The sequence below is a fragment of the Bos grunniens genome, chromosome 26 (assembly GCF_055505025.1).
Source record: "Bos grunniens cultivar Pamir isolate PY7600 chromosome 26, Bosgru_T2T1.0, whole genome shotgun sequence".
Taxonomy (NCBI): Eukaryota; Metazoa; Chordata; class Mammalia; order Artiodactyla; family Bovidae; genus Bos; species Bos grunniens.
The window spans coordinates 38,309,227-38,323,953 of NC_141190.1; the positions used below are offsets into that span (position 1 = coordinate 38,309,227).

Below are 14,727 nucleotides of genomic sequence, written 5' to 3' on the forward strand. Positions count from 1 at the left end.
GTTAGGTTTGTGTTTCCCAGAGTGTTGTGAGTAAACATGTGGATTGTTAATAAGTGGTGGGTGGGGGAAAAAAAAAAAGATCAATTTGTTCAACAAATTTGAGAAGCATTGTGATAAACACCAGCAGAGGGTTACTGACTTCTCAGAGGCCTTGAGGTGCTGATAAAGTCACAGCTGTCAAGGTCACAGTGGCAATAACATGCAATGGTTCCCAAATGCATTTGACCACAGAAACCTGTTTTTCCTAATGGCCCAAGGTTCCACTGAACTTACTTTGGGAGTTCCTCCTGTCTGTAACTATATGTACATATCAAAATACGTACATACATTTATCTACCTATTTAAGTGCATATTTTAAGTCACTTCAGTTGTGTCCAACTCTGCCATCCTATGGACTGCAGCCTGCCAGACTCCTCTGTCCATGGGGATTCTCCAGACAAGACTAGAGGGGGTTGCCATGCCCTCCTCCAGAGAATCTTCCTGACCCAGGGATCAAACGTGTCTCTTATGTCTTCTGCATTGGCAGGCAGGTTCTTTACAACAAGCACCACCTGGGAAGCTGGAAAAAGGATAGAAATTGAAATCATCTGCAACTATAAGATATATACCTATTTAAGCAAATGTCTTCTAGTAGTAGATGGTTTCAATTTCTATCCTTTATCCAGTGTCCAAACCCTTGTACAGCACCTGCTGTACTCACAGTTGCTCATGGGTGTGCTTGCAAGTGCTAATGAGTTTTTTTTAATCTTTTTGCTGTGCCACAAGGCATGTGGGATCTTAGTTCCCTGACCAGTACCCCCTGCACTGGCAGCACAGAGTATTAACCACTAGACCACCAGGGAAGTCCCTGGTCATGCGTTTTTAAAACCTTTAAGCAGCTCTATTTTCATACATCTCAGGGACCGTTATTAAGGGGTTTCATTTATTACTGGAGTCAATAATCACTTCTGAATTCGAATCCAGCAGGCTTCTACCCACCACTACCAAGCATCTCTGTTTCTCATGTAATCAAGATATCAGACAAGTGAAAGGGAAAGTCGCTCAGTCATGTTCAACTCTTTGTGACCCCATAGACCATACAGTCCATGGAATTTTCTAGGCCAGAATACTGGAGTGGGTAGCCTATCCCTTCTCCAGCAAATCTTTCTGACCCAGGAATTGAACCAGGGTCTCCTGCATTGCAGGAGGATTCTTTACCAACTGAGCTATCAAGAAAGCCCTATCAGATAAGGGGCAGATTCTTTAAACCCTTCTGACTTCAAGCCACCAGCCCACGCTGTTGGTTCAAATAACTTCCCCTGGGTAGAGCTGAGCCTGCCGCCATGATCAGGACTGTCTGACCTGTGTCCACACACACATCCACCTCACTTTACTCTGTGTGTGTGTGTGTGTGTGTGTGTGTGTGTGTGTGTGTGTGTGTGTGTGTGAGGACTGTCTGACCTGTGTCCACACACACATCCACCTCACTTTACTCTGTGTGTGTGTGTGTGTGTGTGTGTGTGTGTGTGTGTGTGTGTGTGTGGCTGGCGGGGTTTATCCATCCCCCAGCAGTGCCAGGCTGCCCCTCTTTGACAGAAGTGTCTCCACCAAGGGAGGCCCCCTTGCCCAGGGCAGTGGTGCACCAGGACAGACCCACAGCCCCGGCTGACGGGGCTGAGGGTGTGAGGAGCCAGCTCCTTTGAGGTGAGTGGTTCACAGAGCCATGGCTTGACCAGCTCTTTCACTTCCTCATGGGCTTCACTCTCTCTCTTATAGGTGTTTCCAGAAATGCACACATTTATAAATTTATAAAACATTTATAAATTGCTTTCAAAAGACATCTGGGACATTACTTCTAGGAAACCTGATCTGAGGCACCACCTATTGGGATCCAGATTTAAATCTTGGATTTGACCCAGATCACCAGGCTTTCTGATGCCACTCTTACCTTGCTCAGTGGCTCAGCAGTGTTGTGTTGCTGTTGACATCCCATCTTTTAAATAAGCCTCTACCTGTTTTCTTCAACAGCCTTCTCTTCTGACCTTCCAGAAGGAAATTCCATGGTGTTTGGCTGGACACAGTGTGTCTAAGTTATCATCTACATTCCTGAATATGTAGTTTCTAAGTCACGCCCAACTCTTTGCGACCCCATGGACTGCAGCACGCCAGGCTTCCCTGCCCTTCACCATCTCCTGGAGTTTGCTCAAACGCATGTGCATTGTCAGTGATGCCATCCAACCATCTCATCCTCTGTTACCCGCTTCTCCTCCTGCCTTCAATCTTCCCCCAGCATCAGGGTTATTATTAAATGTCTGATTTCACACAACTAAATTACTAAACTCTACCTATATTACCTGCTCTCTGCTACCTGCTTCACTCAACCCACATCACCATCCACGGGCACCCAACCCTACCACGGCCCTGTGCAGTCAACAAATGTCAAGTCTTCCCCGCAAAAACTTCCAGCATTCACGCTCTCCCCACAATTCCCACAGCCTTGGTTTAGGGTCTCATCAGTTCCTCCCCAGGATACTGAAATACCCTAGCTGTCCTAGCTTCAGGCCTGACTCCTAAACCACCATCTCTCGTATGCCAACATGTACATCTCTTGTTTAATATATGCTGATGCATCCTCACTCCCTAGAGACCTAAGTCCAAACACCCTCCTATGAGAAGACTGTTGAGAGTCCCTTGGACTGCAAGGAGATCCTACCAGTTGAGCCTAAAGGAAATCAGTCCTGAATATTCATTGGAAGGACTGACGCTGAAGCTGAAACTCCAAAACTTTGGCCACCTGATGCGAAGAACTGACTCACTGGAAAAGACCCTGATGCTGGGAAAGATTGAATGCAGAAGGGGATGATAGAGGATGAGATGGTTGGATGGCATCACCGACTTGATGGACATGAGTTTGAGCAAGCTCTGAGAGTTGGTGATGGAAGGGAAGCCTGGCATGCTGCAGTCCATGGGGTCGCAAAGAGTCGGACACGACTGAGCAACTGATCTGACTTGACTGAAGCATTGCCTTTCCTATGACCTTGACGGACTTCCCAGGTGGCAACTACATTCTCATTTGAGCCTTGCTGAAATGTGACTCTACTTCAGCATTTCCCATACATCGTAGGAGATACTTGAGACCTCTATCTACCATGCACATTACTTGACGAACATGAGAGGCTTTCTGATCAGCTCTGTCAAAATATCCAAGTACAATGCTCACATCAAGTCACAAGTAGTAGTTTGTGGTATTCAACATGTCTTAGCATCACCTGGATACCACACATCAAGGTCATATGTGATGGTCATGGATGTGGCTAGCTGTTTACTAATTGTATTTCCCCTCCTTCCAGGGAAACAGTCTACATTTTCCAGCCTCTGATGCAGTTAGGTGAAGCAATGAGATTCTAGCTGGTACAAAGCGAGCAGAAGTAACCCATTCCCCTTCTAGGCCAGGCCCATAACCTCCTCAAGTGTTCCTCTGTGGCTTCTTCCCTTCCTGTTGGCTGGGATGGTGACCCCCAGATTTATTAGGAAAAGAAAGTCAGAGAGCTGCTGTCAACCTGGATCTCTGAATGACTGTGAGGAGAGCCCCCCACTGATGGGGATGTCCCCTGTCCCATGAGCAGGAAATAGACTTCTACTGTTCGAGTCATTATAGTTCAGGGGCATATTTATTGCAGTAGTTAACATTTCCCTACCCTGGGCAGGCACTGTGACATAGCCATTGTAGAATGAAGGACATGTTGATACAGCCTAAGAAAACCTAAGCTTTAAATTATGGAGCATTGTACAAAACAGCTGCATTCATTCCCGTTTCACCTCAGTGGGCCTCACGTCTGTGTGAGGCTACAAAATATGGTGAAAGTCAGGGTGTCAGTCCCTGTGAGGTGAGTGCTAAGCTAGTGAATGACTTTAGCCAAGCTAACCAGCGAGGAGACTTCACATCCTGCAGAGAAAAGAACGTGTGCCCATGTAATTAAAAAATTTACATCTAGGTTATTTATTACATGTAGGTTATTTCTTGGGCTTCCCTTGTGGCTCAGCTGGTAAAGAATCCGCCTGCAATGCAGACCTGGGTTCAATCCCTGGACTGGGAAGATCCCCTGGAGAAGGGAAAGGCTACCCACTCCAGTATTCTGGCCTGGAGAATTCCATGGACTGTATAGTCCATGGGGCCGCAAAGAGTCAGACACAACCGAGTGACTTTCACTTTCACTTTTCTTCCAGGTTATTTCTTGGGTTTTCCAGGCAAGAATACTGGAGTGGGTAGCCATTTCCTCCTCCAGGGGATCTTCCCCACCCAGGGATTGAACCCACGTTTCCTGCCTATGTGTCCTGCAGTGGCAGGCGGACTCTACCACTTGAACCACCTGGGAAGTCCCTTTGTATTAACAGCCTACCTGAAAATCAAGTTGTCCAAAACATGCTTCCTAAACATTTCCCAGCAGACTGTGCGCATTCACTTTTGCATCGGCATGAGTTAGCTTAGTGTCTAACAGGGTAGGTGTTCAGTGAGTGTCTCTCAGATATTAAGTGGGGAGGAACTTGAAGCAACGCAAGGCTTCATTGTTTCACTACTCCTTGTGACATCCATAATTACTTCTAGTATCACTCACATTACAAATGAAAACACTTTTTATTCTGGGCAGTTGTAATTGTATACTATCCATCAAAAAATATAATGTTTATAGCTGAGGCATATTCAGCCTGAAAATGAAGTGATATATTAACTTCTTGATCAAATGCCAGAACTTACAGATGAATATGAAACAGACATCAATAATTACAGCTTGTACCAGAGCTGTTGGTTTCTGAACCTTTCAGTTCAATGAACAAGTAATAACTGGACAGACACACCTTTCAGAAATTAGAGGTGGGAAAAGATTACCTCATTCCATACCTGTCACAGAGCAGGCCCCCTGCAGCAATTCAGCAAGAGGCGGCCCATGGGCCCTGGGCGGGGGTGTGGGCTGGGCCTTCTAGAATGATGCCAGAGAGGACACAGGAAGGACCCTGGGGCAGGAGCAGCCAGGAGCCAGGGCTTTTCTTGGACACTGTACCTTTCCTTCCCTTCAGTCCCTTTTATTCTGTTTCCTTAAGAAACCTGGTCTGGACATAAAAGGTATGTACTTCATTTTTTTCTAAATTCCATCCTACTCAGAAAAGTCTTATGCTTTCTTACTTGAATGTAAAAAGGAATTACTAATACTAATAAAAAGATGATTATCTCTCAGCTAATTATTGATTTGAAAAGCACATCTAAACACCCAGCATACTGCATGGCATTTAATGGATAGTCCCAACAAAGGCCTGTGGTTGTGTTTCAGGGATCAAGGTCACAAAGGCTAGAGTGGCTGGAAGATCTCTGATAGTACTGCTGTGTCTGAAGAAATTCTAGCAAAATGAACACACATCCCTAGAACGCTCACCGATCAGAGGAGATGAAGAAACAATATACTTCACTGAGACCCAAGGGCACAGATGGTTTGACTCCTGAGTTTCTCCACAGCATCTTGATCTGCTACACGCTTCCATGTTCTTAACTGGAGTTGGGAATCCTTTCCCCAGTCAGTCTTTGTGCTGATTACAGCTACAACACTGAATGAGTGCATGAATGCACGCATGTGTCTTTTACAGTGAGTAATATGGAGGGAGGATAAAATAATAAAGACTAAAGAATGCAGCTCCACTCATTTTGCCAAAATCTACAGAGCACCCCACCCTCAAAAATGGAAAAACAGGTCTCACTGTCTCAGAATGTTATCAAGGTCAAGAATAAATACGTAGATCAATAAAATAATCTTTTGACAGTTCACTGAAATTTACTCTATAGAGATTCCATTTCTTAGCAGTTTAAAAACCTGAAAATCTAGAAAGATGCTCTGATTATTTCATAATAAAAATTAATTCCTTGAACTGCACTGTCCTGGTTTTGACTTAGCCTTTTCAAAGTTTTTTGTTTTGTTTTTTTGATCTATTACCATGATAGAAGGCACTGATGCCACAAACACTAATCTACACTTGGTCTTGGAAAAAGATTTTCGTGCACATATTTTGTCCAAATATTACTATTTGTTTCATGGAAGTCAAGGCAAAGACTTTAGTAGAGTGTAAATTTTAAGCCAATGAATAAACAGTTGGCTTCAAAAAACATTAAATTGACATGCAGAGCATTTGCTGCTCTGCCAGATACTAAAAATAAAGCAACTTCTGCCAACATGGAAAAACTTGAATTATTTCAGTTGGTCCTGAAGTTAACCAGGTTTCACTAATTTTCCAAAATGGGGCCTGATGTTAAGGTTATTACCTTGTTTCCTCAAAGCTGATCTCTGAAGTAAGATGCCAACTGTCTGCAATTTTTTTAAGGATCAACCCGATAGTTTTTGATAGTTTAGCAGGACATACCCTTCTAAAAATGTGACATATTTACCCAACAAATGAAAATTTGAACATCTGAAAATTAATATTCATCTTAAGTTCAGGGGCTCCCCTGGTGGCTCAGTGGTAAAGAATCCGTCTGCCAATGCAACAGACGCAGGTCCGATCCTGGGCTAGGAAGATCCCACGTGCCTCAGAGCACCTAAGCCCGTGAGTCACAACTACCGAGCCTGTGCTCCAGAGCCCCTGCTCTGCAACAAGAGAAGCCACCGCAACGAGAAGCCCGAGTACAGCAGCCGGGGCAGCTCCTGCTTGCCAAATAAATAAATAAAATTATATAAAAAAGAACGAAGTTCAAACTTGTCTTATCAGAGTGAAGAATAAGCTAAGTTATTACAATATTTACAAGATAACATTTTAGACAAAAGGCATCAGGGAACTCGGTACGTTTTAAAGATGAAGTTTTAAGCTGTTAACCAAAGTTCAGGTAAGATTTTATTCCTGTCCTTGGCCTGCTCCTTCCTTAGCTGTCTCTCTAAAAAAAACTGGCACATTTAAAATACGGAGTTTGAGATTTATGATCAGTTGCAGAAACCTGTTTAACTACTGATTTACAGTTTGGGCCAAGGTATTTAGGTCTGTCATCAGAACTAATTATAGCAAACCTGAGATTATATATTCAAACTCTCCTTTTGGTGAAAGAAATGAGAATGTTCTGCGGAAAATCAGAAACATCCTGAGGGCTTCCAAAGAGGAATGCACTATCAACTTTACTTCTCAGAACCAGGGCTGCAAAGCCCAAAATTATTGTTCTTTAGTAAGGTGTTTTAGCCTGAAGTACTCAAACAGTAAATCATAGTTACATTAATGGCATACCCATGGCCTGAAACATATTAATCTCAGTTAACAATAACTGACATTTACATTACTAATCTAATTCAGGCATTCTGATGGTAGTAAATGCACATGTTAAAGCTTCAGGAACTGAAATTATTACTGATCCAAAGAGAATCCTTATTTCACTGTCACCAAACGGAGAGGACAAATGACTATACTTCTGGGGCAATCTGGGTTTTCTAAGAATAATGTCTCCATTTTAATGCTTTAATGAGGAAAATTCAAATTAAAGCAGATTAAAAATAAAGTGGTCCCAAATGATATGCCAGCAGGGCTAACCCAAGAAAACCAGTGCCTTCCTCTTCTTCAAATCCTCTTCCCCTCCCACTCCTCTTCTGCTGGATGAGCTTGGACTCTTTCACAAGCCAGGACTCGAAGAGATCTTGGACTCTTTCACAAGCCAGGACTCGAAGGGAAAGGGACTTCTGCAACATGGCTCCTCTTATCCAATGAATCCCCTGAGACCTGATTCCACCATAATGCCATCCACTCAGGGACAATGTCCTCATCCGTGGGACTCCTGAGTGGAAGGAATGAGCAACTGCTGGCCCCAGGGCAGGTGGAAGAAGGGTTCAGACAGCTGGACTTTGGGTCAGGGGCTCCCAAACCAGACCCTAAAGGTGACCACTCTGGCCAGGCCTCACCATGAGAAGAGAGGGGAACTATGCCCAGAGGGGGTCAGGAAACGTGCTAAGGAAGTAGGTCAGCGGGAAAAGGCGAGCAGACAATGCAGGGGGACGACTGTCTTGGAGCCCCGTACGTGAGAATGTTACACTACCTGCTTGCTTTTCAAAGAGAAAGGTTTTTCATGTTTCAGACAAAACCAATGAATATTTCCCCCGTGATGAGTCTTTTTTTTAGAGGAAAATCTCCTATATTCTAAGTTTGTATTCACCTACCAAGAGCCTAAAGTAAGATGTTACAGGTAAAGGCTGTATGATTATATCTATAAAACTCAACAGGGAATATTGTCTTAAAATATAAGATTTTCCAATGTTTGGTCTGAATATCTTTTCACAATGAAGTCCATAAGTAGGGACACAATTTCCTAAAATCTCACTTTATCTGCTATACTAGTTTTCACCATCTAAACGGAAGCAAGATATGATTTTTGTTCTTTCAAATAGCAACAAGTTGCTCAGTTATTCCAGAACAGGAAAAAAACATTAAATATGTCACCATAAATTACTAAAATTTGGTTACTATTTGTAAGTCTAAAATTAACAAAATAATACCATCACCATGATTCATCTTCTATGTTCCTGAATTTATACTACCAACAGAGAGAAAGTTTGTATTGGATGGTTAGAAAACTTCTGATGAAGTAGCAGGAAGGGACAAGATGGAAACCACAATAAGCAGTTCTTTACCTCGACTGAGCACCAAGAGGGAGCTGCCAAAATAACCCAGGCTTGCAAAAAAAAAAAAAAAAAATCACAGCATCCAGCTGTGGGCTTGTCCACCAACTTGAGACAATTTCTCAAAGCCCTTTCTAGTTGGGACTCTGAAACACACCTGCAGTGAAAGTCACTTAGCAGGGCGCCAGTCTTCTTTATCCGTATGCAAGCATTCAGTGGTTCCCGGAGCAATGGGGGAGAGGAGTGAAGGTTCAAGGTCTCAATGTCTGGAGTTATCACTGTCTAGAACCATTACATCAATTTCTCCAAGAACCATCTCATAATTTAAAGAGTGACACGGCTGAGAGAGATATTTAGGAAGACATCTCCAGGCAGAGAACCTGAATTTAAATCATTCTCCAAATACTGTTAGATTCTGTCCTTTTTTAAAATGGTGTTATTTAACCTGAAGGTACACAAAGATTAACAATTACCTGTATTATGTTACTATGAAATATCAACTCTACTGCCTACAATAAAGAACCGATAATTACTTTTGTAACATTAAGATAAAGGCATTTGTAAACACAGGATCTTTCTTGCACTTATGACTAATCCATTATAAACAAATGCCCATCTTAAAAACAGCTCCAGAGTGAGTGCAGTTACACTGCGTGCAGATAAGGAAGTACACGGAGCTCACTGGCTATGCTCCAGCAAATGGAGGAAAAGTAAAACTGATTCTATACTGGAGGTCTACATAAATAAATAAATAAATCCTATCCTTTTCTTTCCCCCTGTATATATGCTTGGATTACTTGCACAAATAATGGGATGGTCCACTTCACTCACTTCAGTGGGATGGACTCTTTAGAAAAAGACTGAAAAACGATTTGATAATCAACTCCCAAATTTTATGCTTATTTTTTCTACTTCCATCAATTTTCTGACAAAATCTTTTTTAGTAAATTGAGCAACTGAAGACTCGAGTGAAGCCTCAAAGGTCTTGAAGAACTCTGGCAAGTCACATATATCCCATGTTGCTTTTGGTTTCCCACCTCTTCTTTGCTTCAAATCTAAAATGAAGAACATGAAAATCTCGATTCATTTCTAAATACTTTACTGAAGTAACATGTTTACTAAGTGCCAAAGTAAAATAAACTTAAAAAAGTTTTCGCACACTCCATCAATTACAAAATAAATATCAAATAGGATGAAAACATGCCTCTATATTTATAATCTGATAAACATGCAGCAAAGATCCAAAGAATAAAATGAATAACATTATGCACAAACTGGATTCACAAAATGTATCACAGGATTTCTGTAATTGCTATGAAGTTGGTAGAATCACTAATTTTAAAAAAATTCTTAAAACTCACCCCCAGGCAAGTTTCTTCTTTTTTCGTGCAACCTGTGAATTTTCAGCCTCCTTTTTGGCTTTCACGAAGTTGTGGCAGGCAATAGCTTTGGCAATTTTTACACCAAGCTAAGAATTACAAACAAGAAAAAGTGAAAATAAATATTCTAGCTGATACAAGAATTACAATGATACAGATACTCGAGAATTTGTGGGTAAGAAAGCCAAGTCAACCTTACTTTACACGTGCAAAGAATGGAAATTCTTAATGCTTGGGCCTCTGAAACCGCCAAAGTACCACCACAAATGCAAAGATGCAGTCCCTTTTCTCCTCTGCTCCCTCAGCCAGCCCTTTACCCTAGCTATGCAAGTCTCCCGGATGGAGCTCCTTCCCACACCAAGGCCCCTCGAGGGCCCACCAGGCCTGTGGATGAAGATCTGGAAGCGCTTTCAGCATTTCAGTAGGACAGACAGGAATTTACCCTGATAAGGCGGCGGAGGCTGACAGAGACATCCAGTGTCTTTGCTTTGGGCTAGAATTATAGCAACTCGGTATGGGCGCATCCGTTATCTCACACTGATCAGAAGCTCGGATTGGCAGTCATAGATGTGATTAATAAAACACGGGAAAGCTAATTACTACTTGATAAACACACTTTGTGTGATGGGCAATCGCTTTGCACTCACTGACAGAAAAAAGAATATAAGGGGTGCCAGGAGGCAAAAAGGCGGGGCCCCAGGACCACAGCGTTCCCTGCCAGCAGCCCCCTTCACCCTCCTTCCACTCATCCGCCCCAGTCCTAAAGGTCCCAGCAGAACAAAGCGTCCTCGCGGCCCCGCCCCCCAAAACTCCTCTAACTCAACCCAACACCATCTTCGTTTTTGTGTTTCTCCAGCCCTTCAGCTTCTACGCCACAGCCTACAGTTCCGACAGTGGACTCTCCATGGCCCTCTGGCCGCAGAGCTGTTCCTCAGTGAGTGTCTCCAGGACAGGCATGGGGCTCTTCTGTTTTTAGTGGGCTCCAATTTTAAAAATGCCCGCCTACATGGAAGGCTCAAAAGTATCTGTTAAAACAACAAAGGCTACAAAAACCTCTTCCTGGTGTTTCTTTCCTTTTCTCTCTCTGACCGCAGCCTACTGCGTTTCAGCAGCCGGCAGACTTGTGTACGAGAGGAAAGGGCCCAGAAGCCACTCTCCGGCCACAGTATCACAGCCCAAGGTTTGGGGACCTGCTTGCCGACAGTGAGGCACGGCCGGCAGTTAGGGGCTCACGTGTAAGCAGAGAAGCTGACCTAGGAAAGTGAGGTTTGGCTTGCCTGCCACTCCTTTCAGCTCACCTTGGAGGACAGCTTCTTTTTAGGATGAAAGAAATAAGCAGTCATCAAGCACTGTCCAGGGTTTACAAACGAGAACAAAAACAGATCTGATTTTTCAGTCCAGGAGAGAATACACATAAAGAAGGTAAGCAGATGGAAACAATGTGACAGTCAAGCCAGTATGCTGAGGTGGTCGAAACCCAAAGGAAAGCCACTGAAGGAAGGAGGACTTGTGGCTGGGAGCCCACCTGGGACAAGAGACCAAGTCAGAGTCTTCCTGATACCTAAGCCAACACTAGCACCACCACCGTCGTCACCATCTTTTCTCACAAGGAGGACATTCATGCAACCAATATCATGAGGGCACCAATGCATTATTTTGCCAGGCACTGCTGCGGGTGCTGCAGACACGGCTTTGAACAAGAGGGCTGGGGTGGAGGGAGCTAGGGAGAAGGGGCTGTCAGTTACATCTGATGGCTTCAATCCCTGCCCTGTTCTCTTGGCTCTCTTTTCACTTTCAGTTCTTCACCACAGAACAGTTTATTTAAGTCAACTAAGAAAAGGCTAAGAATCAAAGGGCTGTAGCTTCCTCATCGAAGGAGAAAACAAAGCTCAGAAGAATGCTGTGGCATCATTCATCATGAAGATGGATTTCCTATCGACTAAAAGCCATCCGTTTGTCATAAATGTAAAAAAAATCAAGTTAGTGCCTGTTGGGTTAGGCTAGTCAAAACTGCAGTATCTGACAAATCTCCAAATCTCACTGGTTGAACTTTTATTTCTGTTTCACTTCACGTCAGCTGTGGACTGGCCAGGCTCTCCATCTGGTGCTGCCAGCATCTCAACATACGGCTTTCAAGTCTCAGTGGCGGAGAAGAGCTGGCTGGAGGGGCTCATACTGGCTCTTCGGTGCTTTAGTCCAGAAGCGCACACAGCATCTCTGCTCACAGCCCTCTGGTCAGAGTACAATTCCACCTGGCGAAGGGGTGCTGGGGGACGCGAGGGGAGTAGGAAGCGCACCTAAGGAGCTGCCTACTATCAGGACACACAGCTCGCCTTCAGTTTAAGAGGTACGCTGGGTCTCCCCACATTCGCGCAGAATAGTCTCCTTCTCTGTCTCCCACCTCCAAAAGGTAAAACACGGAATTCCGTATTTGTCTAATTATATTCCTATTTATTAGACAGCAAATACAAATCTCATATACAATAGCTTTGCTGAGATCACCCCACCTCAGCTAGTTTATCTTCTATTTAAAGTGAGCCTATACTTTTGAGTATGAAACAAAAATGACCTGAAGTATACAGCTGCTATGTACCATTAACCGTGAGACAAAATTATTTCTTGAAACTGTTGTAAATTATGGTGCAGCTTATATTTTTAACTTACTGAAATTTCCCAACATGGGTTTTCTGGATTTGGAGTAGACAAACCAAAGACCATCTCAGTATGTCTGGACCCTGACTGTGGTCATTTGATTCACGTGGAACTCCTTTCAGCATAGTCACAAACTCTTAGAAGGGAGAATTTCTAGCAACATGAAGGCCAAACCCAGCACAATCAGCATCGCAGATAAGACTGAGAGCACACGCACCACGTAAGACGCGGAATAAACTTCTTACAAATACTTCATGGCAGCGTAAGAAACATGTATTTACATGGGAGGGCTCCATCGATTTGCAGACTGAACAGCGTAAGCGATAGGTACGTAGGCAATACTTTCCAACAGACTTGTTTGTAGGAAAGTCTGTTTTCTAACTGTATTTTGCCTGGGGTTAGGTTCAATGAAATGTTCTTTAACTGATAAACATTAAACAAGCCTGGTCTATGTATTTAACTGAAAGGATCTTTTAGCTTGTAAGGATGATGAAAAGTCCTATCAAGGCTGGGGCCTTTGCATGCTTAAGATAAATGTGTTTTACTTACTCCCAAGGAGAAAAGAAAAAGAACGGAAATATTTGGAAATCTGAAAGGATCATAAGATCTTCTATAGAAAAGACAGTTGAGAAGAAACCTGTTTTCCCAGGCAAGAAGACTAAGCCAAGCTCCAGAAGAAAAAGAATACCACGCTATGTTTCAATATTACAAACAAACAGAATAGGTCCCCAAGTATCCCCCTTTCGCTTCTCTAAAAAGAAAAAAAGCATCTTCGGGCCCAATGTAAACATCACAAAAGCCTGGTCAATGGTTTTTATATTAAAAAACGGCTTCGGGTCATCAGATAACTAGAGCAACACCAAGTGGGAAGAAATTTTTTTCAAGAATAAAAATATATACAGAATTTCTTCTGTGTGTCGTCAAAGTATCAGCATTTTCCATATAGAACATCCAATATTTTGCTGCATTTTAATTAAGGTGTCTAAACATTATCACAAAGAACTGCAAATTGGTCAGAGCAAGCGGTAAGGAAAATTAAGCTCTAAAGGCTTTTTATCACCATATTTCAGGAACCAAGGGTGTAAAATGTTCTAATTTGGGATATATTAAAAGCCATAAAAGGTCTTTCAGAAAGATTAATGGTACTTTGCTTGGATTTCAGATAAGGGCTTTAGCTGGTTGGGAAAGCAGGGCCCCGGCTGGACCCTTGAGGCGTTCATCTCTACAGCCACTTGGAAGATTTGTAAAAGCGTCTGCATAACCTCAAGCAAATGCACGGCGACACTTTTTTAATTCCTTTCAATTTTACAGGTTGAGCATGTGTAAATCATATTGGGTTGTAAAACAGATATAATGGCACATCGTGTAACATAGTCAAGATTTTTAAAAGACAACACTTGCAAAATAAAGTTAGTTTTTCTCGCTAAACCTTGCCCTGCTAAAGTTTGCTGATAATCATTTAAAGAATCTGATTCAAACAGCTTCATCTAGCATCACTGTAAACTTCTTATCCATTTCATAAAATATTTTACTCATCTTCAAATTACTAGCTTGTAACAGATTTATGAAGTTTCCCTCCCTTTTGCACACTTTCAAGGCACTTATTTAAAAATACCAATTATCATACTTTAACTTTGGAATAATAGGTCTCTATGAAAAATATTTATGCCATTCTCTTTTGTTCTTTAATTAAATGAAAACAGATGTTTTCTGAAGTAAAGCGGAACCATTACTGGAGTACTTAAAGTGTTAAGGTCTTTAATTTTTATATCAGTTTGGTCGACAATTCCTGATTGTCTTTACTCAAGCTCAACATTAATGTCAAGCAAGTTACCTAGGAGACGAAAGAGATCAAAGAGACAAAAACCCCTCCAATGTCTGATTAATCAAGCCTGCAAACAGCTTATTTCTTTTCGCCTGCATGCAAGTATGAAAATGAGATTCTGGGAGCCGAACATTGTGCAGATTTGTTCATTCTTATCAGAACAAAGCCAGCGGCAGCTTATTTCATGGATCATTGGCACTGTCATCAGTGCTACACAGAACGCTGACAGCTCCTCATTTTGAGGCTTGAACAAAATTAG

General features: G+C 42.6%; 1 protein-coding gene across 3 annotated transcripts in view; it reads right to left on the reverse strand.

Annotated features, from left to right (window-relative positions):
• Positions 1 to 9,483: 9,483 nt before the first annotated feature.
• Positions 9,484 to 14,727, reverse strand: part of FAM204A (family with sequence similarity 204 member A) — a 28,844-nt gene continuing 23,600 nt past the window's right edge. For all 3 annotated transcript variants that reach the window (XM_086377049.1, XM_086377050.1, XM_086377052.1), the window contains exons 7-8: positions 9,974 to 10,080; positions 9,484 to 9,667 (exon numbers count right to left, since the gene is read on the reverse strand). In XM_086377049.1, the coding sequence (XP_086233175.1) occupies positions 9,616 to 9,667; positions 9,974 to 10,080 (159 nt within the window). In that variant the 3' untranslated portion in view covers positions 9,484 to 9,615. The remainder of the gene's footprint in view (positions 9,668 to 9,973; positions 10,081 to 14,727) is intronic.